The 26636-nt window shown below is 40.5% G+C and overlaps 1 protein-coding gene across 7 annotated transcripts; it reads right to left on the reverse strand.

Moving 5' to 3' along the window:
* Positions 1 to 26: 26 nt before the first annotated feature.
* On the reverse strand, positions 27 to 25871 carry HJURP (Holliday junction recognition protein). 7 transcript variants are annotated; one of them, XM_050981086.1, is made up of 17 exons: positions 25664 to 25866; positions 24760 to 24826; positions 22658 to 22713; positions 21702 to 21729; positions 18004 to 18050; positions 17384 to 17423; positions 15894 to 15949; positions 14941 to 14968; positions 11235 to 11281; positions 10615 to 10654; positions 7991 to 8049; positions 6742 to 6840; positions 5916 to 5976; positions 3683 to 5034; positions 3124 to 3187; positions 2868 to 2955; positions 27 to 869 (listed from the first exon to the last, which is right to left on the reverse strand). In XM_050981086.1, exons 1-17 carry the CDS (start codon positions 25745 to 25747, stop codon positions 824 to 826), a joined length of 2262 nt encoding a protein of 753 aa, XP_050837043.1. In that variant the 5' UTR covers positions 25748 to 25866; the 3' UTR covers positions 27 to 823. The 7 variants fall into 7 exon arrangements, with proteins under 7 accessions (XP_050837043.1, XP_050837048.1, XP_050837063.1 ...); XM_050981091.1 differs by lacking the exons at positions 10615 to 10654; positions 11235 to 11281 and having other exon boundaries at positions 25664 to 25868; XM_050981106.1 differs by lacking the exons at positions 11235 to 11281; positions 14941 to 14968; positions 15894 to 15949; positions 17384 to 17423 and having other exon boundaries at positions 25664 to 25867.
* Positions 25872 to 26636: the final 765 nt, after the last annotated feature.

Consider the following 26636-nt stretch of genomic DNA (forward strand, 5'->3'; position numbering starts at 1 on the left):
GAGAAAAAAAATGTTGAAGGAAGATATTTGTTCAGAACAGTTTTTTATTTGGAACATACACTGTGTTGGGTACAATTTTGTCAAAAACACAGAGTGCATTTATCAAACCTATTAAACAGTATAAAATTTTATTGAACAATCAACTCTGGAAAATTTTAACATTACCATTGCATAGCAGACTTAAGTCATAGCATATAGCAGTGACTTTTGGTTCTGTACTGATGCATCCAAAAAGCATGAATAGGCAGCAATTTAGGTAAAAAAGCTTGTTCCTTCCTAATAAGGAACAAGCTTATTTATAAGCTTCTAAGATCTTTAATAAGATCCTTCCTAACACAGTAAGAATCAAATCTTATTATATCAACTTTGGTGAAATACTGAGAAAATGTTAACACTAACATAGCACATAGCAGTGAATTTGGATCTGTACTGAGACACTCAAAAAACATGAATAAGCAGCAATTCAGGTAAATGAGCTTGTTCCTTATTATTAATACAGTAAGAATCAAAGCTTATCAGCAAATAAAAAGAATACAGATCGCACTCTGTTATTACAAATACTGTAAATACAAAAATCCAACTTAGCCATAGATTGAGTAAGAAGTGCCCTGTAAAAAGGGATGAACCTTTTCCCAAAGATTTGAACCACAAAAAAGTATAAATCAGAACTGTTTGTATATTGCTTACATAAAATTATACATCCTAGATTCTTGGAAGAAGGAACAACACTGAATAAAACCCAACTTATACAAAACTTTTTAAACTGCAACAGTGCATTAATGCTTCTCGGTGAGCTTTAACCAGAGAGTCATCCAAGGGATTCCTACAATTGGTCTTTCCCATCAGTGTAGCTTAGTTTTCTGGATATTCTAAGGAAAAAAAAAAAAACAAAACGTATGGTTAGATAATGGAGTACATTACACAAAAATACTGTATTTGCTGAAACTCCAGTGAACAGGATGAAATTGAAACAAATTGTCAAAGCAACGTATCTGAACATCTTGACTGTCAACAGCAGCAGGGCTCCTTATCTGCTTTCCTATGTGCTGTCACATGGAGAGGAAGCTTTTCATGCTATGTCATTTTAATGCCTCAGTAGTCCTACTAGATCTAAGTTATGTATATCTATTCAACTTTGAGATGCAATCTTGGAATGCATTCAGAACTAGATAAAAGGTAACAACACAAGTGAAAACACCTTGCATATTATTAAGAAATTGCATATATTTTCTCTCCTATTTTGAATTTACATCTGACAATTAAGTATAGCAGTAAAGCTGTAGGACAGCGTTCACAAAGAGCTGTTATGAACATTAGTTATGGACATTTATGTTATGTTATTAGTTATGCACATTTCCTTTTCAGAAATCTCTTTTCACAACCATTCATTAGAAAAGAGAGCATTTTTCCACATGGCTAGGCATTAAATGTCTGAGGGATCTGAAGCCATTAAAAAGCTTCACTGCTGGGAACCATAGAAAGCTAAAGATATCACACCACAGGCCTCAGGAAGCTTTCCAGCTGACAGTCCGTTTTGGCTACAAATCAGCAAACATGTCTTTGTGTAATTAAAGAAGAAAGAAATAGATTTTATTTCAGATGACTTGGAAGAAAACTCTGAAATCTTAATTTCTCTACTTATAGGCATTAAATACAGAAAACCCATTTCCTTTAAAACAATAACCAATCTAACAGGAATGGCTGTTTTGTATGGGGAGACAGGATAATGTATTGAGGAAAAACAAAAGGGAATCAAAGAACTGAGAAGAACTTTGCTCAGTCAAGTGGACATACTCAACATCACAGAAACATCCTTGCATACTCATCAGCTTGTCTCCAATCTTTCATTATATACGAAATAATCAAAATATAATCTTTATCAATATTGTATGTATCTGTAAGCCTCTAAATTTCAATTTCATCTTTGCTTAAACTGAAACTTTATTTCTTTACATCATTAAACTTCTTTTCTGGTTAAATTCTCAATACAAGTAGTTTAAAAGGTGCTTTCAGCCTTCCTTTGACTTTCCAATTCAAATATTGTCAGTTAATATTGATATCAGCCATATGATAATCTCAAGCATAGTGAAAATATTTCTTGAATGAGCTTCGGAAGCCAGCATAATGTCTGGTGACAAATTACACTTATGGCAAAAAAGCATGTATAAAATATTTTGGTAAATAAAATCAGGAATTTTTTAGAGAGCATTTAATGATTTAAAAATCCTTAGAATATTAAATGTTTGTAATTAAAAATTGAAGAGATCTGAAGATTGATAATCCTTTAAAACTTATTTTCTATGAAAACCAGACATTTTAGGACAGTATTCAGGGAACTGAAAAGAGTGTCCTGCTTCTAGAGATCTAAATACACTGCCAGTGATAATAGCAGCAGGAGAGGATCTCTGATATGTTCCAAACAGAGCCCCCGCTTGTTCACACAGAGCCAAAATGCAGCTAATGATGCCCATCTGCACAGAGGCAAACTTTTGCAAGTCCTTTTAAATAAATTTATGCTGCACTCCTCTCTGAGAGGACTTGTCAGCTTAAACACAGAGGCACAATCAAAACAACTCCACAGCATATGTAAAATAATAAATGCCTCTATAATGAACACCAGATAAGGATTACAGTAGGTATTCAGTCAGGTCATCTTACTGTCTTGTGCTCAGCAACTCTCCTTGCTGGAGTCTGGCTAGTTTTGACCACAGACACTTGTGCTCAAGTCTGCAGCTGTGATTAGCTTGGACTCTCCCACATTCATTTTCATTCCACAAAAGCATGCATGTCACCTCCATATCTTTAATGCAGGCATAGAGGAGTAAGAATTCATTCTGAAATATCTTTTAAAAAGAGGCTATTATTACCTTGGGTGACACTTGCTTACATTTCTGAGAGAGCTGCAATTCTCCATTGCCCCAGGCCAACCAGAGTGTGCACCCGCAGTCCCAGATTCTGGTGATTAGAAACAGTGGATGAAAAGGGCAGGAACAATGTTGAGTAGCATGAACATTACAGAATGTTGTTTAAGTATTAGCCTATTTAAACATTTGAAGTACTTTCATGAGCAAATTTCCTTATGAAAATACCCTTGCATGAATTAATAAAGTGTCTGAAACTAACCTTGCAGGGAAGTACCAGGAATACCAAGAAAGCTTTGATGTGAAGAATCATGAGATCCAGAGCCCTGAAAATAAAGCAGCAACATCTAACATTCATTAAAAGATGTACTATTTCACAGCTAGCTTAAGAAGAAATTACTGTGAACTTGTCACAGACACTTGTAAGTGTCTGATTTAAATCAAAAAGTTCAATGATTCCTGTGAAACCCTATAAAGATTAATTTGTTTCACCCTGTCCATCTATAAAATCAATGTCATTATTTCAGAATGACAACACTATAACTGAGTCACTATCTGAGACCATTCTTTCCAGCGACATTGTCTATTAAAATGGAGTAAAAACTTTCATTTAGAACCATTTAAAATTTATTAGAGAGCTTCATCACATGGATCCAGGAGACCTGATATCCACAAGCCCCCAGAGCTGTAAAATATCCCTACTGGCCAAAAAGCACTGTAAGTATGCTATCCCTAGTTAAAACAGCTTGCAGCTCTAATCAATTCTGAAGCCCTTCTTCTAAAGATGCACAGGTTTTTTTTCCCCCAAGGTCCTTAAATACCTGACAATGACAGTTGTGATCAGCAAAAAAGGTGGGCTTGCTACAGTTGTACATGCTCAAAAAATCCATGCCTCCTGTCTGAAGATTACCCTCTTTACTGTGGGAAATCTCCTGACATTTGCTTGAAGAAAAACAATGTCCTGGTATAAATTTCAGTCGCTTTACTGGTGAACAAAGAGGATGGTTTTGAAAATTTCCTGCTCTTTTAACACTGGAAATTGCAGAATAAGTTCTGACAGGAGAATTAACAAGAGCATTTACAGTTTCAGGAATCTCTATTTCTTCATATTTCCTGAAATTTGAAGCTGTCTGAAGCCCGGGAGATCTTGGAATAGAGTTCCCACACAGTTTCTCAAATTCTATATCACACTGTTTAAGGGACCTCTCAGAATCACTTCGATTACTCTTCACTAATGTTCCTTTCTCTTTAAGATTCTGTGAGTTTATAAGAGGTCTTGTCAATGTCAAAGGCTTTAGGTATTCTCCAGAAATCCCTCTGTAGTAGAGCTCGTCAAATGCAGCATCTATTTCTTTGTCCGTCTTTGAAGAATTCTGCTTTGAGGAGGAAAATGACTCTTTGCACTGGAAAGAAGTTGTTTTTTGAGGATATATGAACATAGTATTTGATGATCTTGCAGGAGAACAATTTGTGGTAGGTATAGAATTGTTTCTATTGCCATGGGAACTGCAAGCAGATGAACACAACTCTGAGGTACCAACATGAAAGTCAGTTTTCTGAGTCTTCTCTTTTACAAGATGAAACTTTCTTGAATCTGAATTGGCAGTAGATGTTATAAAACTGGGTTCTGAGAAGTGTTTGTAAGTAGATTTTTCATCTTCTGTGTATTCTAAATCTTTTGGTGAGTCAGTAGTCTGTAATTTATCTTCAACTATAAATGTCTCTCCCATTCTATCCATACCATCAGGAAAAGCACTGTGTTTGCAGACTCTTTGGCTTTTTCCAGATGCCTTTCTGAACCCTCTCATTTTGTCCACAGTGACATTGAGCTTTGGTCTTCTAGAATGCCGTCTCTTGGACCTTAAGAGTCCAAACATGTACTTCAACACTTTTCTCTGAGAACGCTTTGTCATGAGCTTTGTAAGTAACGCTACCATTGATGGATACAAGCCTAAAAGGGTTGTACTGGAAAAGGAGCATTCCTCATATGCAGACTGGTATTCTGCAAGGATACTACCACATGAAGCCGTGCTTAGTTCTGGAGGAGGTTGATGACTGGGTGAGGCTACTGTATTTGATGAAATGGGAACAGCAGAATGTTGTAACTGTGGATATTTGGATGAAGAACATTCATTTGAAAACTCTAGCTTCTTTCTGCAAATAGCTCGATTGCCTACTCAAAAAAAAAAAAAAAAAAAAAAGGCAAACCAAAAAACTACAATGAGTCAAAAAAACAAAAACAGAAGACAGAAAAAAATCCAAACCTATTACGGCACTTGCAATGATATATTTTATACCTTAAAACCAACTGCATATGATTTAGATAACCGTACTGATTAGTAAAAAAAAACTAAATACACTTCAAAGCATATGGGCTTCACATATTATAGAGGAAAGAAATTACATGTTGGAAAAACCACACTATTGAAATTGCATAATATGCAGATATTAAATGCAGAGGAAGACTTTGCAATTTTCTGACTCCTGGTCAGAAGTAACAAAATTATCCAAAATGTTTTGCCACTTCTTTACTGTCTACCTTAAAAGCTTTGTACTTGGCAAGAAAAAGTGCAGCTTTTGTTCTCATAAACCATGAAGAAAATAATGATTTCAGTAGTTGTTAGGCCTAAAATATTTATACTAAAAGGCTTGCACCAAGCCTGGAAAGCTTCTGAACTAAGTCTGCTACCAGTTGCCAGCAGACCCCAAGCTACTATATTACATTCCTCAGGTTTAAAGAAGGCGGAACTAAAAACCACTGCTTATAGTGAACTAAATGCTTCTGAACTTTTTACCTATGCATATTGGCTCCTTAGAGTGCATAAGAAAAGCTGGATTTATATAGACAAGCTATTTGCTTTCTGTTTTCCAAATGCATTTTGTCATAAGAAAAATCATGCCTGACTTCCCTTTAAAATTCAGCAAATTGAAATTATCAACTGGATAAACAAAGCCTTTGTTTACAAGAAATTAAATAATTCTCCCAATGAATTTTAATAAATCCACATTTTTAAACAAGTACATCTGACCAACAGACAAAAGACTTAATTGTACCAAGCTGTTTCTGCCCTGGCGAAGTTGAATGATGACTTTTTGACGAACGTGGAGTGGTAATCTGAAAAACAAAGAAAGAAAAAAACAATCAAATGTTCTGAGTTTTTTGCACGTTAAAGACATCATCAAAACCTTACTTGTGACTTCCTTGCCTCTTGCTGTTTGGGGTCATGTACAGTTATGGTCTTTAAGGGCTCAGCCAAGTTCAGACAAAGTGGAAAACATCTAGTCTAAGGCTTCAGTACGAAGGTTTAGAAAGTAGGAAAATTTTAGTTTTTATTCTTGGAAAGCTATTCATAATTTTTTCAACTTATACACTGTATGTCATGTATTAATCCCTACTCCAAATGTAAGAATTTATCCAGGGATATATATCTACACACACGCACTTCAGTAATCTACACATCTCTGCTAGCTCCAGCAGAAAAGAGAAGCTGTATCCCGACACTTCACCACTGAACTTCCTCGCCCCCGAAAATAAAACAGAGCTAGTACTTTTTCTTTGAGCCTCTATTTAGACTTTTAGGAAAACTGACAGCTCAAAGATCAACCTGCACATCAGGGTTCCAAGAACTACATATAAAAGTAAAAAAAAAAAAAAAAAAAAAAAAAAGTGAAAATAAAATTTAAAAACATTTGCCCCGTTTCTTACATATCATCGCTGTAAAAACGCAAAGATCCTACAATATCTGCACAGACATCAAGTAGTAGAACAATGGGAGAACCACAGAGAAGCTGTGATAGAATTTGTTTAACTGCTACCCAGTTAAAGAGCTTTCATTTTATTCTAACTAGCTAATAAGTCAGATTAGGAGAACCATCTTACCGTTATCCATTTGGGATAATTTCTCTCATCACCTTGTAATATCACATCCACTGGAACTATTTTTTTCTCTAGGATTTGTCCATCATCTACATTCTGATTCTTAGAGGAAAACAAAATTATTAAAACACTTAGAAATTATTGGCACAGGCAACTCCAAACTGATTATTCTGATTTATAACTGATTTACTGCCAACTAGTATTCTTCAGATCAGGATATGCAACCTGCATACACTTATTCTTAATGTATACATTTTAGGCAAAAAGTCCGCCTCCCCACCTCCACCGCCCCCATAAATCCCAAGAAGGAACTACATGCGAAGATAAATAAAAAGGGATAATAAACAAGAATATTCAGGGAACAGCACACACTGCCTTAAAGATCCTCCGACAGAAACCAACAAACACCCACACAAATAAAGAAAAGCGAAAAAATGAAAAGCGGTTACAAAGCTCTGATAGTTACAGCTGCAAATCTCTACTCGTATTCTTCACATCCCACGAGAAGTCATATACAAATTAAGGCCTACTCTGCAACCACCCTCAATGTCAATCCTAAGAGAGTTTTGTAAGTAAAGGCAATCTATTAGTCAAACTGTCACTTTCTGAAGCAGACTGTGTTAGCTGCTGTCAGAGAGAGGACACCAGCACAGTGCTAGACACGTAAGGAAAGTAAATCCCATTTTTACCAATGCTATCGGAGCAAGCAGAGCACAGGGTTAGAATGGCTGCACACACAAAGTGCGTGTCATATTTTTCCTCAACCCTGTAAACAGTCTGGCTAGTCCCGACCATAGAGTCTAGCCTGGGAAGCAACAGCAGAAGATTCCAGCCTGCTTTTGTGATAGCGGCCATTATTGCACATTTACCTTTTGCTCCAAATCATGTTACCTACTTATGCTAGACTCTCAATTGAATGACCATTCTTTTTTCTAGGTGTTCTCACCTTATGATCCATCTGGTTTCCTCTTTTTCCTTACCTATAAAAGCCTTTCTCAGGGCTGTCTGTTGATGCAGCACATTGTAAGGCTTTCTCTGGCCCGCTGGTATTAGCAAGACAGTAACATCACTTGTCACTGGTCTCTGGGACGCTTTTTATTGAACCCCTCACTTGCCAAAAATGTGCATTAGGATGCAGACGATATCAAGTCTTCCGCTGACTGCATCAGCTCATCAGGCATGTGTAAACCATTCAAACAGTTAATAGTTTCTATTGAATCGCTACCTTCTATTAGACACCCAAAATTCTTACCTGGAGACGAATTCCTTCAGATCTTCTTCCTACTGAGGCTACGGCACCACTTTCTTCACCTGCAATTTGAAGGCAAATATTAAGTGAAACACAGCTGAACTCGAACCAGAAATGCTTTTCAACACACACTGTGCAAGTTATCAACTACACTGTTTTCATTCTGGAAAAGAGTTTCCTACGCCATGACTTTAACTGTATTACATTTGCATTTCAATTCCAATGGAAAAGCATGGTGTGTGGCTCCATCGATGACTTTGGTGGAGCAGAGAAGGGTAAAGAAAGCTTGTTTGCCATCAGTTCTTTACGATTTATATTCAACATTTCAGAGAGTAAAATATTTTTAAAGCTCTTTCTTTTGTGGCTCTCTAAGATTCATTAATCATTAATGCACAATCCCCGCTACATTTCTAAATATCCCAACAAAGATAGCAAGGACTTTCTCTCACGCTTCCTCCTGGTAGCTTCCTGTTGGCAAGACCGCCTTAAGACTGACAAAGGGAGAAATAAGGCAGACTTGAGAATATGAAACAACAAGACAGAATCTTTTTACCTCAGTTTTAGTTATTCTGTGGGTGGTTTTGTGAATGAAATGCAACAAATTATTTTTTTCCTTGATGTAGCCAGACCTTCCAATTCATCATTAGCTAAAATCAGTCATCCATGAGCATAAAATATATGGTGCATTTTCAGCCCCGACTTCTAAACTTCCCTGCACTCACCAGAGGGGAAGGAAAAAGGAGAGGAGAAATCGCGAGTGAAAAAAATCTTGCCTATGATACTACCACATCACTGCCTCGTCATGCTACTCTTAATTTGTTATTACCCTTTCTGCCATACAATCTTCTTCCTCCAGCACAACTGGGCACAAACCTGTCAGACTGCTTCCTAAATGTTCATCAAGACGAACAGACTGGACACTGCTACACAAATGGGCAGTTCTTGAGATAAAGGGAACAGCTCCTGTGTCATGGAGGTGTTGACTCCACCACACCGACTATAAATTATTTGAAAATAGCTTGCATCAAAGCATGAGTTGATTCGTACACAAGCGGAAAATTCTTCTAATTGCGAGTCCTCAAAAATCGAATTGCAGTATACCTTCAACGCGCTGGCAATCATACTTTCAAATCACCGGAACTTCAGTAATTAGCAGTGGGCACCAGCACAGAAGGGAAAAAGAAAAGTATTTTCTCAAGGGAATCTAAAAGTGGTCCTAAAGGCCAAAAGGGAAATTCAGTAACACCTTTGCACCTCAAAGGCGGAGCAGAGAAGAAAAAAGAAAACTTCCACCTTTCTCTCTTAAAAATATGACCTTTATTACAGAAAGCCATTTCACAGGAGGTGCATCCAAAACACTGACATTCCCAAAGCTATAACTTATTTATCCCTTTCTCCAAGTTAATTCAGTCGTCTGGGATAGGATCCTGCTAGATACAAGTAATTGGTAGATTTCCTCTGCCATGCCACTTCCTGAGAAAGCAAGAGGGTAACCCTAGTAACTTTCCCTATTAAGGACAGAATCACACTTGCAGGCCCAGGTGAGAGCTGCTCCACTTGACTTTTACCTGCTGGAGACAAGCTTTGCACACTTTCAACACAAAACCAGTGTATAACACCAGGAAGAAACTCTGCCTTCCCTGAGAAGTGTGACGTATTCTGTATGAATACTAAAAATGGAACACACCTGCCAAAACTAAAGACTTAGCTAAAACAGCTAAAGACAGGTTGCTTTCCTTAAGTTAGTGCGCCCTATTGGCAAGCTTTTATACCTCACAAAACCACCAAAGTCCAACCAAGAAAAAAAGCCCTGAAAACACCCACCCAAACTACCACAAGCCAAAACACCCTACCATCCCAAACACCACAGTGCACTCAAGTTTTGTGTGAGGAATCCAATCCCATATCCCTAAGAATCTAATTTCTACATCTTACAGGATTTGGAGATAGCTGGAACTCACAGAGGTTTCTACAAATCCTCACCAGCCTCTCCGCAGACCATTCGTAAGAGGAGGCGGAGAAGCGCATGATCATTTTACTGCACGCTGCTATGAACATACCCGAGTCTGAAGCACTTCACTCACTTATCCCCATAACTGCAAAAGGCAAAGGAACTTACAGAAGCCAAGCTACTGAAATAGTGATCCTAGCTTTCATTGAGCAGTTCGAGAAAAATGGCATGCTTCCTGAATTGGCAGAAATTACTTTATCATTCAAATGCTTATTTGAAGCTATCTTCTCAAATGACAGCAGGAGACATTTCCCTCAAAACAGGGAAGTAATTGCCAGCCTTAGAGGCAGCTATGTAGATGAACAAGCTAATTTCATACCAGAATACTTAAACCCCAAGCTAACCATACTATACTGCAACTTCTCTTTCAGCCATTAATGCTGGCTACTTCCAAGCCTTAGCTGAGTCGCTGAAAAACACTGGAATTTTGCATTTGCTCAAGATCAAAAATGTTGAATAGTACTAGTTATAAATATGAAAAAAGTCAAAGGCAGCTCCCACTAATTAACACAATCAAGTAACTATTCGGGAATACAAGGTCAAAACCTCGCTATCTTTCACTTTTCTCAACAAAGTTAAATAAAGGTTAGATAAGTAGGAAATACAAAAAACCCACCTGTATCAGATGTATCTGCACCAGAGCTCTCAGAAGATTCCTTAAAAGCACATGAAAAGAATTTTAAAGCCTGGTAGCTTACGCTATATTAATTAGCCCATAGAATTTTCTGCTTTCACCACTTGCTCAGTTCTTTGTGGAGTGGTGGGAGTGAAACAAACGCAGCTGTAGTCCACAAATTCTGACCAAATCACACCATTTTTATTAACAAGTCTAGTCACAAACTTACTTTGAGTCAAAAGAAGCTATTCTAGACTACACAGGTTTTACAAACAGTAATTTAAAAAGTTAGGCCCACATATTGCCTAACTAAAAAGGCACTTGCTGGTGAAGAGCCTATATCCAACTGCTCTCTCTCCCCCTTCAAAAAAAACCTAATAATACAGCTGCAATCCAGTACAGATATCGTGGTACAGGACCACCTGCTCATAAACGACTTCTTAGCTTTTGACTACATAAATACATTTCCCCAAAGAGGCTGACGTAGGATGGTTGGGGTTGGAAGGGACCTCAAAAACCATCTAGTACCAACCCCTCTTGTGATGGCCACGTTTGCTCAAAGCCTCAGCCAGCCTGGCCTGGAACCCTCCATGAAAACAGATGCAAGGTAGCACCCATACCTCGTGTGCTGCTGAGGGCTTATCTTCAAAACCACGGCTCTGCTTCTCTGATATTTCGTAGCATGATGGGAGGGGAAAAAAAGTTCTATTACTTTCATAATATTTAGCCTCTCTTGCTATTTTTGTTTTCAATTTCTTTTCTTTTTCCCTCCATTTACATCCTATCACCAGTGGCTCTAGTAACTGGTTTCTTTTTCTGACTCACTCTGGCCAATCACACCATAACGAAACACAAACCAAAGTACTCCAGCACACTTTTTATCACTGTTGAACCACGCAGAAAACCTGTTTTGGGTGCTTTATTTTCAAGGCACTTGTGCATACCTTCACGCATTGTGTGTGCTGTTTTTACAGCGGGGTGTGATATCCTTGGTTGGCTCAAGCAGCTTTCAAAAATTGTCTCTTCAGCCTTTGAGTATTCCAAAATAAGTCTATTACCTTCAACTTCTTGGCGTGAAATTGAAGAAATTTTTTCTTTAACTTTTAGCCCAAATTTGTCAGACACCTTTCTCAGTGGCCAACCCGACCTGCTATCATCTGAGTGTTAACAAAGGGTATTCCCTCTTCTGTTATTTACTTAAATCAAGTACATAACCATAAAAGCGCACAGGACAAGTCCTGTAAAAAACCTGCCATGATCCCCTCAAGTTTGGACACAGAGCACTGATAATTAGTTAAAGCACAATTTTCCAACCGGTGGCTAGAGAACCATTCTCTCATAAAATTCAACAAGCATATAACCAAAAGGCTCTGGATTGACTAAGGCTGTGACCTTCACTGGAAATTAATCCTCATTATTTTGCAAAACACTACTGTAATGCTTCCTTAACAACAAATTCTTTTAGAAGCCAAAGAGTGCCTCTTCCAAACATATCTGGATTGGGAACAGAGGGCCTTAGAAGAACAAAGTAGCGTCCAGTTGAAATCCCTTACTGAGCAAGGTCTATGAAACACCACGAAGCACATTTTGTTCCCAAAAAACTCTCAAGGAAAAAAAGCCAATTTAAGCAGCCAATATATGACAAAAATTTCCCTTCTGTGGGAGGCTGAAATTGAACATACCTGGTCCTCCCTCACTGAGACCTGCCATATATGAAAAAAAAGCCCAGCACTCAAAGGACTGAGGTTTGAATCAGTAAAACTTGACGAGGGTGCTGGACATGCCACCCAAATAGGAAAACTCAAATCTAGCAAAATGCAGAATTGTGAGCTGGAATAAACAACACTAGTTATATTCTAAGGGGAGGGGTCCATTCATAGGTGTTTGTTTAATGTTTAGACTTAATAGCACAAACCATTATGTATCCTAATTTAAAACACTTAAGCCTACTTAAGAGTGAGTAAAATCTGTACATGAGCTTTAATAATCCATAGACAGATGTATCTTTTTTGGGTTGAGGGTTTAAGGTGTATGGGTTTTTTTAAGGCTAACAATAACCACAACCAGACAAGTTCCAATGGCTTCATGGGTCCTTGTGTTTCAATTAAACAAAGCCAGAGCAGAGCATGGTTTTCTTAAGCTGGAAAAAATCTGTGAGATTCTGTGAGATTTATATGTATATACACATATAAAAACACAAATCTATGGAAGGCTTACGTTTTTTCTAAGAAAGCTGTTCACCCAACTTTACTACTTAGTTAGAAATTTCTTCCCTAGGATGACTTGATTTATTTCAAGTCATACTTTTCTCAAGTAACATTAGAAGCTGCAAAACCACATATTACCCATTGTTCTGCCTTTCATGGTCATCTGAAATGGAGCACACTAAATTTAAAATTGATAAGATCAAGACTTTCTAGTAGTTAAGACAAGAACTTAAACTCTATTTCTTAAGAGCTTCTAGGATATTCAGACCATGAAGGAGATTTGCAAAGATTAGCAAAATATTTATTCTAAATAATTTTAAATACTGTTTCTTTGAAAAAAACCTTAACTTTCTTTCCCTGTTTTATCAGAGAGTGATAGCCACAGCTTTGTACTACTTTGCCCCATTAGCCAAATGGAACAAGAGGTAAAGGTCAGGACCATCTCAAACCTTTAGTATCAGACCCTCAATTTCCAGCTCTACATTTAGATTTCTTAGGGTGATTCAAAGCCTGTATCTGACCACCGTACGGAGAAGGTTTTTGGCAGTGCTGTGGAGGAAGACCGGTGCGAGGCGGTGCTTTGTCCTATGGTGCTCCAAATAAAAGTTTCTCAGACAAATGTCACTTGTAACACCAAAAAAACCCAACTACACAACGTTGAGAGAACAGAGCCCAACACACCTTCGTTTTGGCAAGGTGGCATTTTAGCCACAATAACCCCCCTGCAACGCTACAGGCTGGGGACAGAGTGGCTGGACAGTGCCCTGGCAGAAAGGGACCTGGGGGTACTGGAGAACATGAACATGAGCCAGCAGTGTGCCCTGGAGGCCAAGAAGGCCAAAGGCATCCTGGCCTGTGTCATGAACAGTGTGGCCAGCGGGAGCAGGGAGGTCATTCTTCCCCTGAACTTGGCACTGGTGAGGCCACACCTGCAGTGCTGCGTCCAGTTCTGGCCCCTCAGTTTGGGAAGGACCTGGAGACACTGGAGCGCATCCAGAGGAGGCAACGAGGCTGCTGAGGGGCTTGGAACACAAACCCTGGGAGGAGTGACTGAGGGAGCTGGGGGTGTTTAGCCTGGAGAAAAAAAAAGAGACTCAGGGGTGACCTTATCACTCTCTACAACTTCCAGAAAGGTGGGTGTGGGGGTTGGTCTCTCTCTCCAGGCAGCAATGGACAGAAACAGAGGACCCAGACTCAAGGGAAATACAGGTGGGATATCAGGAAAGAGATTTTTACAGGAAGAGTGATAAAGTACTGGAATGATCTGCTCAGGGAGGTGGGGGAGTCACCATCCCTGGATGTGTTTAAAAAAGACTGGATGTGGCACTCGGTGCCACAGTTTAGCTGAGGTGTTGGACTCAATGAGCTTGAAGGTCTCTCCCAGTCTAGTGATTCTGTGTGATTCACTCTACTACACTGGAAAATTTTCTCCCCCGTCATTTATCCCACTGGAGATATATATTTTACTGGAACATACAGCTCCTTTTCAGGAAAATGCCCAGATGTCACACATCCCGTCCAAGTAGTATCATATCTACACTCTGACTTACAGACATGCTTTGATTTCTATTCTGCAAGTGATTCCCAATAAAGTAACTGTATGCTACTTTTTCCTGGAGGCATGCTGATTCATTGACTACACTGAATAATCTGCTACATTATGGATAGCCCATTATGCAACTTCATGAGATTAGTTTAGTACATATTTTTTAATATGCCCACTTACCTAGTAATTTTCAAAAAGCTAACAACATTCATATTTCACCACTACGTGCACGCAAGTCAGGCTTGGAAGCTTTAAGATTCAATGGTTATCTGACAAAACTGACAATACAACAAAAAACTCTTTCATTAATTGATAAGGGCTGCTTATCAATTGATCAGCTGGTTTTGATAGCAGCATGAAATATAATGTACTTAATCTTGAACACTTTAGATGACATTTCTGAATCCTTACGAACATAAGTGCTGATGACTTATTAGACGGTTTCTCACACAAAAACCCATGCGTATCCTAAAGGCTTTAGCATGAACCTGAATACCGTCCTTAAAGTCAAGACTCTTGGCTTAAGATAATTTGCAACAGATATTTAAAAAAAAAAAAAAAAACAAACACTACCTCTGCTCCTTGGCCTTGGACTAATCTTCTGCAATAAAAAAAAAAAAAGTCAGAAGGATTAAAAGAACAGCAAAATAATTACAGCCATCGTCTTTAGTTCCTTTGGCATAGCCCACATCTACAAGGCCATTCAATTGTCTCAGGTTTCCCCTGGACGAACCAGGAAAGCCACAAGTACCTAGTAAAACTTACCTGATCATTCACTTTTTCCCTTACTCTTGCTGCTAAAGTCACTGCGAGAACATACCTGGGCCCACAGAAGAGGCCAAGACAGAGAACTTCCCTCACAGTCTTTTACGGATTAGGCTGGGAGAATTTGGGCAGCAGTGCTTAGTAGACTGCGCACGAGGCATTACCAGGAGTGGAAAGGGAACCCTAAATACAGCCTCTTTTTGGTCTCCATTAAATCCACCCATGCCCCTACTCTGTGGGGCTCAGAACGGCTTCTGTGTTACTGCCAGGGCACGCCATACAGGCCATGGGTTTACCTGACACACTGACTGGTGAGACTGAAAAGGTTCTTTAACTAATCTGGCATTATTTCACAGGGAAAGAGAAAGAAACTAAAGATGAAACCAGAAACCTCTGCAGAATCAAAGAGCTGACTGCCTGAACAAAGATAAATCGATTCAATGCGTTAACTGCACGGAACACATTCTGATGAGTTCCAAAAATACACATTCCCAACAGACAGCAACTGGAAAAAAAAAAATCTCTCCAGGTTTACAAGTGGTGCTAACCACTGATAAATGGTCATCTATTTTAGCCTAATGCATCGGAAACAATATTAAACTACCCTAAAACTCTATTGTAAAGCACATGTTGACCTCTTCAATACCTCTGAAAATATTCTGTAGCACGGCAAGATTAGAATATAATCCTATCTATCTATACATCCATAAAGAAATATTGCTGCATTTGGCTGCACTATGTAGGACTGCACTACTAAATACCATGAATTTTTTCTTCTGTTTTTCAGTCCTTGACACCGTATCCCGTTTTTTAGGTCCTAGAAAAAACCAAAAAGTAATAATATTACCACTTATCATAATACCATCTATACTGAGTATGGCTCTAACAAACATTTAGGAACATATTACAGAATAAGAAAGCATTAGCAAATCTGAACTGTCTACCACCACATTTGCTGAAATAAAAGTTTTGAGAAAGACAAACCAGGAGAATATGGCAATTCAAGTTGAGAAGTCAGGCAAGACAAAAAACATAATCACATGCTGAGTCAAACAAGACTGAGCTAAAATCCAAAGAGCACTACAGCCCCATATTCTACCAGGAGGAGAAAAGAGGCAAAAGATTTTAGGTTCTAGATTTCAGTTGATGAATGCAGACTCCATGGTACCTGAGGTTAGTTAAAGCCACAATTAAGGCTCTTCGGGGCTGAGATCCGTATTCCTTCCATACCGAACACAGATCACTAACCCAAAAGCATCGCCAAACCCTTAGATATGCAAAGCTGTCCATTACAGTACTCTGTGAATGCTTCCTTCCTCTCCCACTGCATAATGCATATGAAATGTAAGCCTGCCAGTCTGTAAAAACCTTTGGTGCACAGCTTCTACTTCCCCGATCTCTCCAGTAAGTTATAGAAACTGACACGGCAGTTCATGAATGTGGTAGTTTTCATAGAGCTTGATTTTTGGTAAAGAGGGAGAAGGCCAGTCACAGAAGTGATTTTCAGGGAAGAGCTGCTGAAAGCTTCTCCCGTGCCTGGCAAAACTAATCGCTGGCTGGCTCTGAGAGGAGGCATGCTGCTAAGCCAATTAGAAAAGCTGGTAATGCCTCTATGACAATGTATTTAAGGACCAGAAAAACTGCGAGAAGCTCTCTATCTCTGTGGTCTCCGAGGAGTGGCGCTGCTCCATTTACTGGTGGAGCCTGCAGGGCCATGCTGCGGGCCCGTGCCGCGCGGCAAGGAACCACGCGGCCGAGAAATAATTTTCCTGGCTTTCATTGAGCAGGTCAAGAAAAACGGTGTCCTGTCTAATTTGGCAGAAATTATTTTATCATTCAAATGCTTATTTGAATTTATGCTCTCAAATGGAGAGTAGGAAACATTTCCCTCAAAACTGGGAAGTAATTGCCAGCCTTAGAGGCAGCTATGTAGATGAACAAGCTAATTTCATACCAGAATACTTAAACCCCAAGCTAACCATACTACACTGCAACTTCTCTTTCAGCCATTAATGCTGGCTACTTCCAAGCCTTAGCTGAGTCGCTGAAAAACACTGGAATTTTGCATTTGCTCAAGATCAAAAATGTTGAATAGTACTAGTTATAAATATGAAAAAAGTCAAAGGCAGCTCCCACTAATTAACACAATCAAGTAACTATTCGGGAATACAAGGTCAAAACCTCGCTATCTTTCACTTTTCTCAACAAAGTTAAATAAAGGTTAGATAAGTAGGAAATACAAAAAACCCACCTGTATCAGATGTATCTGCACCAGAGCTCTCAGAAGATTCCTTAAAAGCACATGAAAAGAATTTTAAAGCCTGGTAGCTTACGCTATATTAATTAGCCCATAGAATTTTCTGCTTTCACCACTTGCTCAGTTCTTTGTGGAGTGGTGGGAGTGAAACAAACGCAGCTGTAGTCCACAAATTCTGACCAAATCACACCATTTTTATTAACAAGTCTAGTCACAAACTTACTTTGAGTCAAAAGAAGCTATTCTAGACTACACAGGTTTTACAAACAGTAATTTAAAAAGTTAGGCCCACATATTGCCTAACTAAAAAGGCACTTGCTGGTGAAGAGCCTATATCCAACTGCTCTCTCTCCCCCTTCAAAAAAAACCTAATAATACAGCTGCAATCCAGTACAGATATCGTGGTACAGGACCACCTGCTCATAAACGACTTCTTAGCTTTTGACTACATAAATACATTTCCCCAAAGAGGCTGACGTAGGATGGTTGGGGTTGGAAGGGACCTCAAAAACCATCTAGTACCAACCCCTCTTGTGATGGCCACGTTTGCTCAAAGCCTCAGCCAGCCTGGCCTGGAACCCTCCATGAAAACAGATGCAAGGTAGCACCCATACCTCGTGTGCTGCTGAGGGCTTATCTTCAAAACCACGGCTCTGCTTCTCTGATATTTCGTAGCATGATGGGAGGGGAAAAAAAGTTCTATTACTTTCATAATATTTAGCCTCTCTTGCTATTTTTGTTTTCAATTTCTTTTCTTTTTCCCTCCATTTACATCCTATCACCAGTGGCTCTAGTAACTGGTTTCTTTTTCTGACTCACTCTGGCCAATCACACCATAACGAAACACAAACCAAAGTACTCCAGCACACTTTTTATCACTGTTGAACCACGCAGAAAACCTGTTTTGGGTGCTTTATTTTCAAGGCACTTGTGCATACCTTCACGCATTGTGTGTGCTGTTTTTACAGCGGGGTGTGATATCCTTGGTTGGCTCAAGCAGCTTTCAAAAATTGTCTCTTCAGCCTTTGAGTATTCCAAAATAAGTCTATTACCTTCAACTTCTTGGCATGAAATTTTTTCTTTAACTTTTAGCCCAAATTTGTCAGACACCTTTCTCAGTGGCCAACCCGACCTGCTATCATCTGAGTGTTAACAAAGGGTATTCCCTCTTCTGTTATTTACTTAAATCAAGTACATAACCACAAAAGCGCACAGGACAAGTCCTGTAAAAAACCTGCCATGATCCCCTCAAGTTTGGACACAGAGCACTGATAATTGGTTAAAGCACAATTTTCCAACCGGTGGCTAGAGAACCATTCTCTCATAAAATTCAACAAGCATATAACCAGAAGGCTCTGGATTGACTAAGGCTGTGACCTTCTCTGGAAATTAATCCTCATTATTTTGCAAAACACTACTGTAATGCTTCCTTAACAACAAATTCTTTTAGAAGCCAAAGAGTGCCTCTTCCAAACATATCTGGATTGGGAACAGAGGGCCTTAGAAGAACAAAGTAGCGTCCAGTTGAAATCCCTTACTGAGCAAGGTCTATGAAACACCACGAAGCACATTTTGTTCCCAAAAAACTCTCAAGGAAAAAAAGCCAATTTAAGCAGCCAATATATGACAAAAATTTCCCTTCTGTGGGAGGCTGAAATTGAACATACCTGGTCCTCCCTCACTGAGACCTGCCATATATGAAAAAAAAGCCCAGCACTCAAAGGACTGAGGTTTGAATCAGTAAAACTTGACGAGGGTGCTGGACATGCCACCCAAATAGGAAAACTCAAATCTAGCAAAATGCAGAATTGTGAGCTGGAATAAACAACACTAGTTATATTCTAAGGGGAGGGGTCCATTCATAGGTGTTTGTTTAATGTTTAGACTTAATAGCACAAACCATTATGTATCCTAATTTAAAACACTTAAGCCTACTTAAGAGTGAGTAAAATCTGTACATGAGCTTTAATAATCCATAGACAGATGTATCTTTTTTGGGTTGAGGGTTTAAGGTGTATGGGTTTTTTTAAGGCTAACAATAACCACAACCAGACAAGTTCCAATGGCTTCATGGGTCCTTGTGTTTCAATTAAACAAAGCCAGAGCAGAGCATGGTTTTCTTAAGCTGGAAAAAATCTGTGAGATTCTGTGAGATTTATATGTATATACACATATAAAAACACAAATCTATGGAAGGCTTACGTTTTTTCTAAGAAAGCTGTTCACCCAACTTTACTACTTAGTTAGAAATTTCTTCCCTAGGATGACTTGATTTATTTCAAGTCATACTTTTCTCAAGTAACATTAGAAGCTGCAAAACCACATATTACCCATTGTTCTGCCTTTCATGGTCATCTGAAATGGAGCACACTAAATTTAAAATTGATAAGATCAAGACTTTCTAGTAGTTAAGACAAGAACTTAAACTCTATTTCTTAAGAGCTTCTAGGATATTCAGACCATGAAGGAGATTTGCAAAGATTAGCAAAATATTTATTCTAAATAATTTTAAATACTGTTTCTTTGAAAAAAACCTTAACTTTCTTTCCCTGTTTTATCAGAGAGTGATAGCCACAGCTTTGTACTACTTTGCCCCATTAGCCAAATGGAACAAGAGGTAAAGGTCAGGACCATCTCAAACCTTTAGTATCAGACCCTCAATTTCCAGCTCTACATTTAGATTTCTTAGGGTGATTCAAAGCCTGTATCTGACCACCGTACGGAGAAGGTTTTTGGCAGTGCTGTGGAGGAAGACCGGTGCGAGGCGGTGCTTTGTCCTATGGTGCTCCAAATAAAAGTTTCTCAGACAAATGTCACTTGTAACACCAAAAAAACCCAACTACACAACGTTGAGAGAACAGAGCCCAACACACCTTCGTTTTGGCAAGGTGGCATTTTAGCCACAATAACCCCCCTGCAACGCTACAGGCTGGGGACAGAGTGGCTGGACAGTGCCCTGGCAGAAAGGGACCTGGGGGTACTGGAGAACATGAACATGAGCCAGCAGTGTGCCCTGGAGGCCAAGAAGGCCAAAGGCATCCTGGCCTGTGTCATGAACAGTGTGGCCAGCGGGAGCAGGGAGGTCATTCTTCCCCTGAACTTGGCACTGGTGAGGCCACACCTGCAGTGCTGCGTCCAGTTCTGGCCCCTCAGTTTGGGAAGGACCTGGAGACACTGGAGCGCATCCAGAGGAGGCAACGAGGCTGCTGAGGGGCTTGGAACACAAACCCTGGGAGGAGTGACTGAGGGAGCTGGGGGTGTTTAGCCTGGAGAAAAAAAAAGAGACTCAGGGGTGACCTTATCACTCTCTACAACTTCCAGAAAGGTGGGTGTGGGGGTTGGTCTCTCTCTCCAGGCAGCAATGGACAGAAACAGAGGACCCAGACTCAAGGGAAATACAGGTGGGATATCAGGAAAGAGATTTTTACAGGAAGAGTGATAAAGTACTGGAATGATCTGCTCAGGGAGGTGGGGGAGTCACCATCCCTGGATGTGTTTAAAAAAGACTGGATGTGGCACTCGGTGCCACAGTTTAGCTGAGGTGTTGGACTCAATGAGCTTGAAGGTCTCTCCCAGTCTAGTGATTCTGTGTGATTCACTCTACTACACTGGAAAATTTTCTCCCCCGTCATTTATCCCACTGGAGATATATATTTTACTGGAACATACAGCTCCTTTTCAGGAAAATGCCCAGATGTCACACATCCCGTCCAAGTAGTATCATATCTACACTCTGACTTACAGACATGCTTTGATTTCTATTCTGCAAGTGATTCCCAATAAAGTAACTGTATGCTACTTTTTCCTGGAGGCATGCTGATTCATTGACTACACTGAATAATCTGCTACATTATGGATAGCCCATTATGCAACTTCATGAGATTAGTTTAGTACATATTTTTTAATATGCCCACTTACCTAGTAATTTTCAAAAAGCTAACAACATTCATATTTCACCACTACGTGCACGCAAGTCAGGCTTGGAAGCTTTAAGATTCAATGGTTATCTGACAAAACTGACAATACAACAAAAAACTCTTTCATTAATTGATAAGGGCTGCTTATCAATTGATCAGCTGGTTTTGATAGCAGCATGAAATATAATGTACTTAATCTTGAACACTTTAGATGACATTTCTGAATCCTTACGAACATAAGTGCTGATGAAATATTAGACGGTTTCTCACACAAAAACCCATGCGTATCCTAAAGGCTTTAGCATGAACCTGAATACCGTCCTTAAAGTCAAGACTCTTGGCTTAAGATAATTTGCAACAGATATTTAAAAAAAAAAAAAAAAAAAAAACACTACCTCTGCTCCTTGGCCTTGGACTAATCTTCTGCAATAAAAAAAAAAAAAAAAGTCAGAAGGATTAAAAGAACAGCAAAATAATTACAGCCATCGTCTTTAGTTCCTTTGGCATAGCCCACATCTACAAGGCCATTCAATTGTCTCAGGTTTCCCCTGGACGAACCAGGAAAGCCACAAGTACCTAGTAAAACTTACCTGATCATTCACTTTTTCCCTTACTCTTGCTGCTAAAGTCACTGCGAGAACATACCTGGGCCCACAGAAGAGGCCAAGACAGAGAACTTCCCTCACAGTCTTTTACGGATTAGGCTGGGAGAATTTGGGCAGCAGTGCTTAGTAGACTGCGCACGAGGCATTACCAGGAGTGGAAAGGGAACCCTAAATACAGCCTCTTTTTGGTCTCCATTAAATCCACCCATGCCCCTACTCTGTGGGGCTCAGAACGGCTTCTGTGTTACTGCCAGGGCACGCCATACAGGCCATGGGTTTACCTGACACACTGACTGGTGAGACTGAAAAGGTTCTTTAACTAATCTGGCATTATTTCACAGGGAAAGAGAAAGAAACTAAAGATGAAACCAGAAACCTCTGCAGAATCAAAGAGCTGACTGCCTGAACAAAGATAAATCGATTCAATTCGTTAACTGCACAGAACACATTCTGATGAGTTCCAAAAATACACATTCCCAACAGACAGCAACTGGAAAAAAAAAAATCTCTCCAGGTTTACAAGTGGTGCTAACCACTGATAAATGGTCATCTATTTTAGCCTAATGCATCGGAAACAATATTAAACTACCCTAAAACTCTATTGTAAAGCACATGTTGACCTCTTCAATACCTCTGAAAATATTCTGTAGCACGGCAAGATTAGAATATAATCCTATCTATCTATACATCCATAAAGAAATATTGCTGCATTTGGCTGCACTATGTAGGACTGCACTACTAAATACCGTAAATTTTTTCTTCTGTTTTTCAGTCCTTGACTCCGTGTCCCATTTTTTAGGTCCTAGAAAAAACCAAAAAGTAATAATATTACCACTTATCATAATACCATCTATACTGAGTATGGCTCTAACAAACATTTAGGAACAACATATTACAGAATAAGAAAGCATTAGCAAATCTGAACTGTCTACCACCACATTTGCTGAAATAAAAGTTTTGAGAAAGACAAACCAGGAGAATATGGCAATTCAAGTTGAGAAGTCAGGCAAGACAAAAAACATAATCACATGCTGAGTCAAACAAGACTGAGCTAAAATCCAAAGAGCACTACAGCCCCATATTCTACCAGGAGGAGAAAAGAGGCAAAAGATTTTAGGTTCTAGATTTCAGTTGATGAATGCAGACTCCATGGTACCTGAGGTTAGTTAAAGCCACAATTAAGGCTCTTCGGGGCTGAGATCCGTATTCCTTCCATACCGAACACAGATCACTAACCCAAAAGCATCGCCAAACCCTTAGATATGCAAAGCTGTCCATTACAGTACTCTGTGAATGCTTCCTTCCTCTCCCACTGCATAATGCATATGAAATGTAAGCCTGCCAGTCTGTAAAAACCTTTGGTGCACAGCTTCTACTTCCCCGATCTCTCCAGTAAGTTATAGAAACTGACACGGCAGTTCATGAATGTGGTAGTTTTCATAGAGCTTGATTTTTGGTAAAGAGGGAGAAGGCCAGTCACAGAAGTGATTTTCAGGGAAGAGCTGCTGAAAGCTTCTCCCGTGCCTGGCAAAACTAATCGCTGGCTGGCTCTGAGAGGAGGCATGCTGCTAAGCCAATTAGAAAAGCTGGTAATGCCTCTATGACAATGTATTTAAGGACCAGAAAAACTGCAAGAAGCTCTCTATCTCTGTGGTCTCCGAGGAGTGGCGCTGCTCCATTTACTGGTGGAGCCTGCAGGGCCATGCTGCGGGCCCGTGCGGCGCGGCAAGGAACCACGTGGTCGAGAGCTGTGCTGAGAGCGGCCACGTGGCCGGGAATGCCCGGCTGGAGGCCGCTGCTATCTTGGCAGGGCTGGCAATGAACTCAGTTCCCTTGCCCGCTTCTAGGCAGCCGTGCTCCAGACAGTGGGCAAGGGCGATGGCTTCTCCCTTTCAGCGCCCATTATTTAAGCCAGCTCCATTTTGCGCCTTTTCTTTGGCATGAACAAAAGGCGCCAGTTGGAGCTGGTTTGAATAGTGGCCTAGTGAATCTTGTCAGTTATAACACTTTTCGAAATAAACTTTAGGTTTGATAATTAATGAAATTAGATATTGAAAGATGAAAGAAAGAATGGAGAAGAAAAACCTCAAATCAGAGAGTTTTGGGAAAGCTGCAAAAAATCTGCAGGTCTCAGATAAAACAGAACTGTCATTAGAGCTAATCAGATAGGTCACCAGAAAAATTATTTACAAAGTTGAAAAGCAAGGACAAATAGAACAATGCTCTGTCAACGGTTGTCTAGTGTAAGTTACTAAGCTGCAGAAAAGTATGTCTAAGAAGATATTAGGAAGTTTGAAGCTTAATAATGGAGCTCTGTGCATTGTGTTTTAAGGCTTACAAGCAGGCATTGTATTCGAAATAAGCAAGCATTGTTTTAACCAAAGGTGCATGTGCTTATAGCGGTTGGATGGAACTACTGTCAATATGCCTCTGCTTTGTGTGATTGGTCAAAAAAGTTATAAAGTAAGTTGTAACATTAGGTTCTTTGCTGCCTGGGAGATGAGCTGATGGCATCTTCCCATTGTCATAACCATGTAATGAGACTGATGCTGAAAAATAAAACAGCTCAAGGCACGTTCCACAGCAGTAGCGTCCTGTTAGTGATTTGTATATAGACCCCCGGCCTGGGATACCTCTAAATTCCATAAGAATTAAAAATTAAAAGGGAGGGTTATACATTACAGGGGAATCTCTGGTATATTCCAAAGTCTACATATTCTTTAAGATACCTTAGGGAACAAAATTCAGTATCTGTCACACTTAAATATTCTGCAGCTACCAACACTTGCATGCTTTACTAAGTCTACACATACAGTATGTAAACATTGTAGTTTTAAGGAGTTCTTACCGTCAGGTGTTTCATAAGTGAGAGTAGACATTGATATGAGTATGTCATTCTCGAATGGATGATTATACTAAAGAAAAAGAACCATTAACTATTAGAACAAACTATCAAAGTAATATCTGCAATGTCTGTTTTATGTATTGGTTTTAGGACAATTTTTTCTTTTACCCTAAATATGAACTTATCAGTAAGTTGTGTTATTGGCTAAAACTATAAATCAGCAATCTGGAAATATTAACTCCTAGAGGAAACCGGTGTATTTTAAGCATGTGTGCAAGCCACTGAACCTCAGGTATAAGCCAGCCAGTGCCAAAACAGGGCTCCAGAGAGTTTAAAAATGCAGTTAAGTCGCTCTCTGAGTTTCACCCAAATTTCTGTTGTTGAAACTAATAGCAGCCCCCAGCTAAGACCAACAGCTCATGACAAGTAAAAACATCCGATGTGGCACTAGCCGAGAAAATCCATCTAGAGCCAGATTTAGGCCGGCGGCGGCACAAAACATCTCCTGAACGGGAAAGGCCGCATCCCGGGATAAACGCGTAAGTCTGTGCACGGAGGAGGATCATGCCCCCACCTTAAACACAGAACAGCTCCCAAGCGAGGATTCACAGAGTCCCCCACTTTCTTTAAGTTCATAAAAAACCTCCCGTCTAACGCAAGCTAGTCAGGGTTAAGGACACTTTGAAGGCAGTTCGCGCTTGTGACTAAATCGCGTATGCAGCACGGGCAGTCCCAGTTGTCCTTTTTGTGGCTGTATCCCGGGACCTGGCTCTTGCCAGCCCTCTCCTGCCAAGGCACAGGAGTGCGTGGCCCAGCACAGACAGCACGGCTGCTCTGAGTCCCCGCTTCCCCGCTCGCCTCAGGACGGCGCCCGGAACCGGCGGCCACGTCGGTCCCCATAGCTCACCTTTTTTAAGATCCGGTTCATGGATGACACGAATCGGGAGTTGTTGCGATCTAGACCCTCCTTCAGCGTGGGATCGCCCTCCATGACGAAAAATCATTCCCGCAGCTGCCGCAGGCCACCTTCCACTCTGCACACCGCGGCCGGCCGCTGCCGCCCCAATTCAAACCGCCGCCGCTTCGTCGCGTCCGATTGGTTATTGCTAAAATCAGTTCTGGAGCTGTAGCCAATAAAAATCCGCAATTAGCGGACTTTATATTCTGATTGGTTGGAGGCGCTGCTGAGTGCCCGATCCCCCCGCCTCCAAGTCCTGGCTTTGGGCGCCAAGACCTGCGCGACGCGGGGCGTTGTTTCAACTGTCAACGCGGGCTGGCGGCGGGCTCCCATTGGCTGCGGCGCACGGCGCCGCCGGCGGGACTCGCCGCCGCAGGGCAAGGCGGCCCCCTGGGCTGCTCCAGACAGAAACGCCCAGAATGTTGTGTCTCTGTCGGGTTCGGCACACACCGCCAGAGCAGTGGGGGCTGGGGAATTTGTAAGTGTCGTTCAGTGGCCGGCGGTCACGCCCTCCCCAGTCACTGTCTATCGGGTCCGCGAAGCCTGCAGGACTTTGGGGAGAAGCAAAGTGTCCTGGTTTAGGACAAATTAGGGGAAATCTCCGAAAGGGAGTCCCCTAAAACAAACCTCCAACCACCCCTCCCCCAATACCGGGTTCGGGAAGGAATTCCTCGGAGGAGCAAAGTGGAAAATAAAACCTATTTAATAACAAGTAACAAAGGAACACTCCCCAACACAAGAAAAGAAAAAGAAACCAGGCAGTGTTGTGGAGGGTGCTGATCTTCTTCTCGCAGACTCCGGGGGGTCCTGGACGTCCCAGGTCAGGTCCGGAGCCGGTACGGTATCTTCAGGGGAGGGTAAGAAAGAGGGAAAGGGAAGGAAAAAAAAAAAAAAAAAAAAAAAAAAAAAGAAGAGCGCAAAA

Source organism: Serinus canaria, chromosome 1 (assembly GCF_022539315.1).
Source record: "Serinus canaria isolate serCan28SL12 chromosome 1, serCan2020, whole genome shotgun sequence".
NCBI classification, from domain to species: domain Eukaryota; kingdom Metazoa; phylum Chordata; class Aves; order Passeriformes; family Fringillidae; genus Serinus; species Serinus canaria.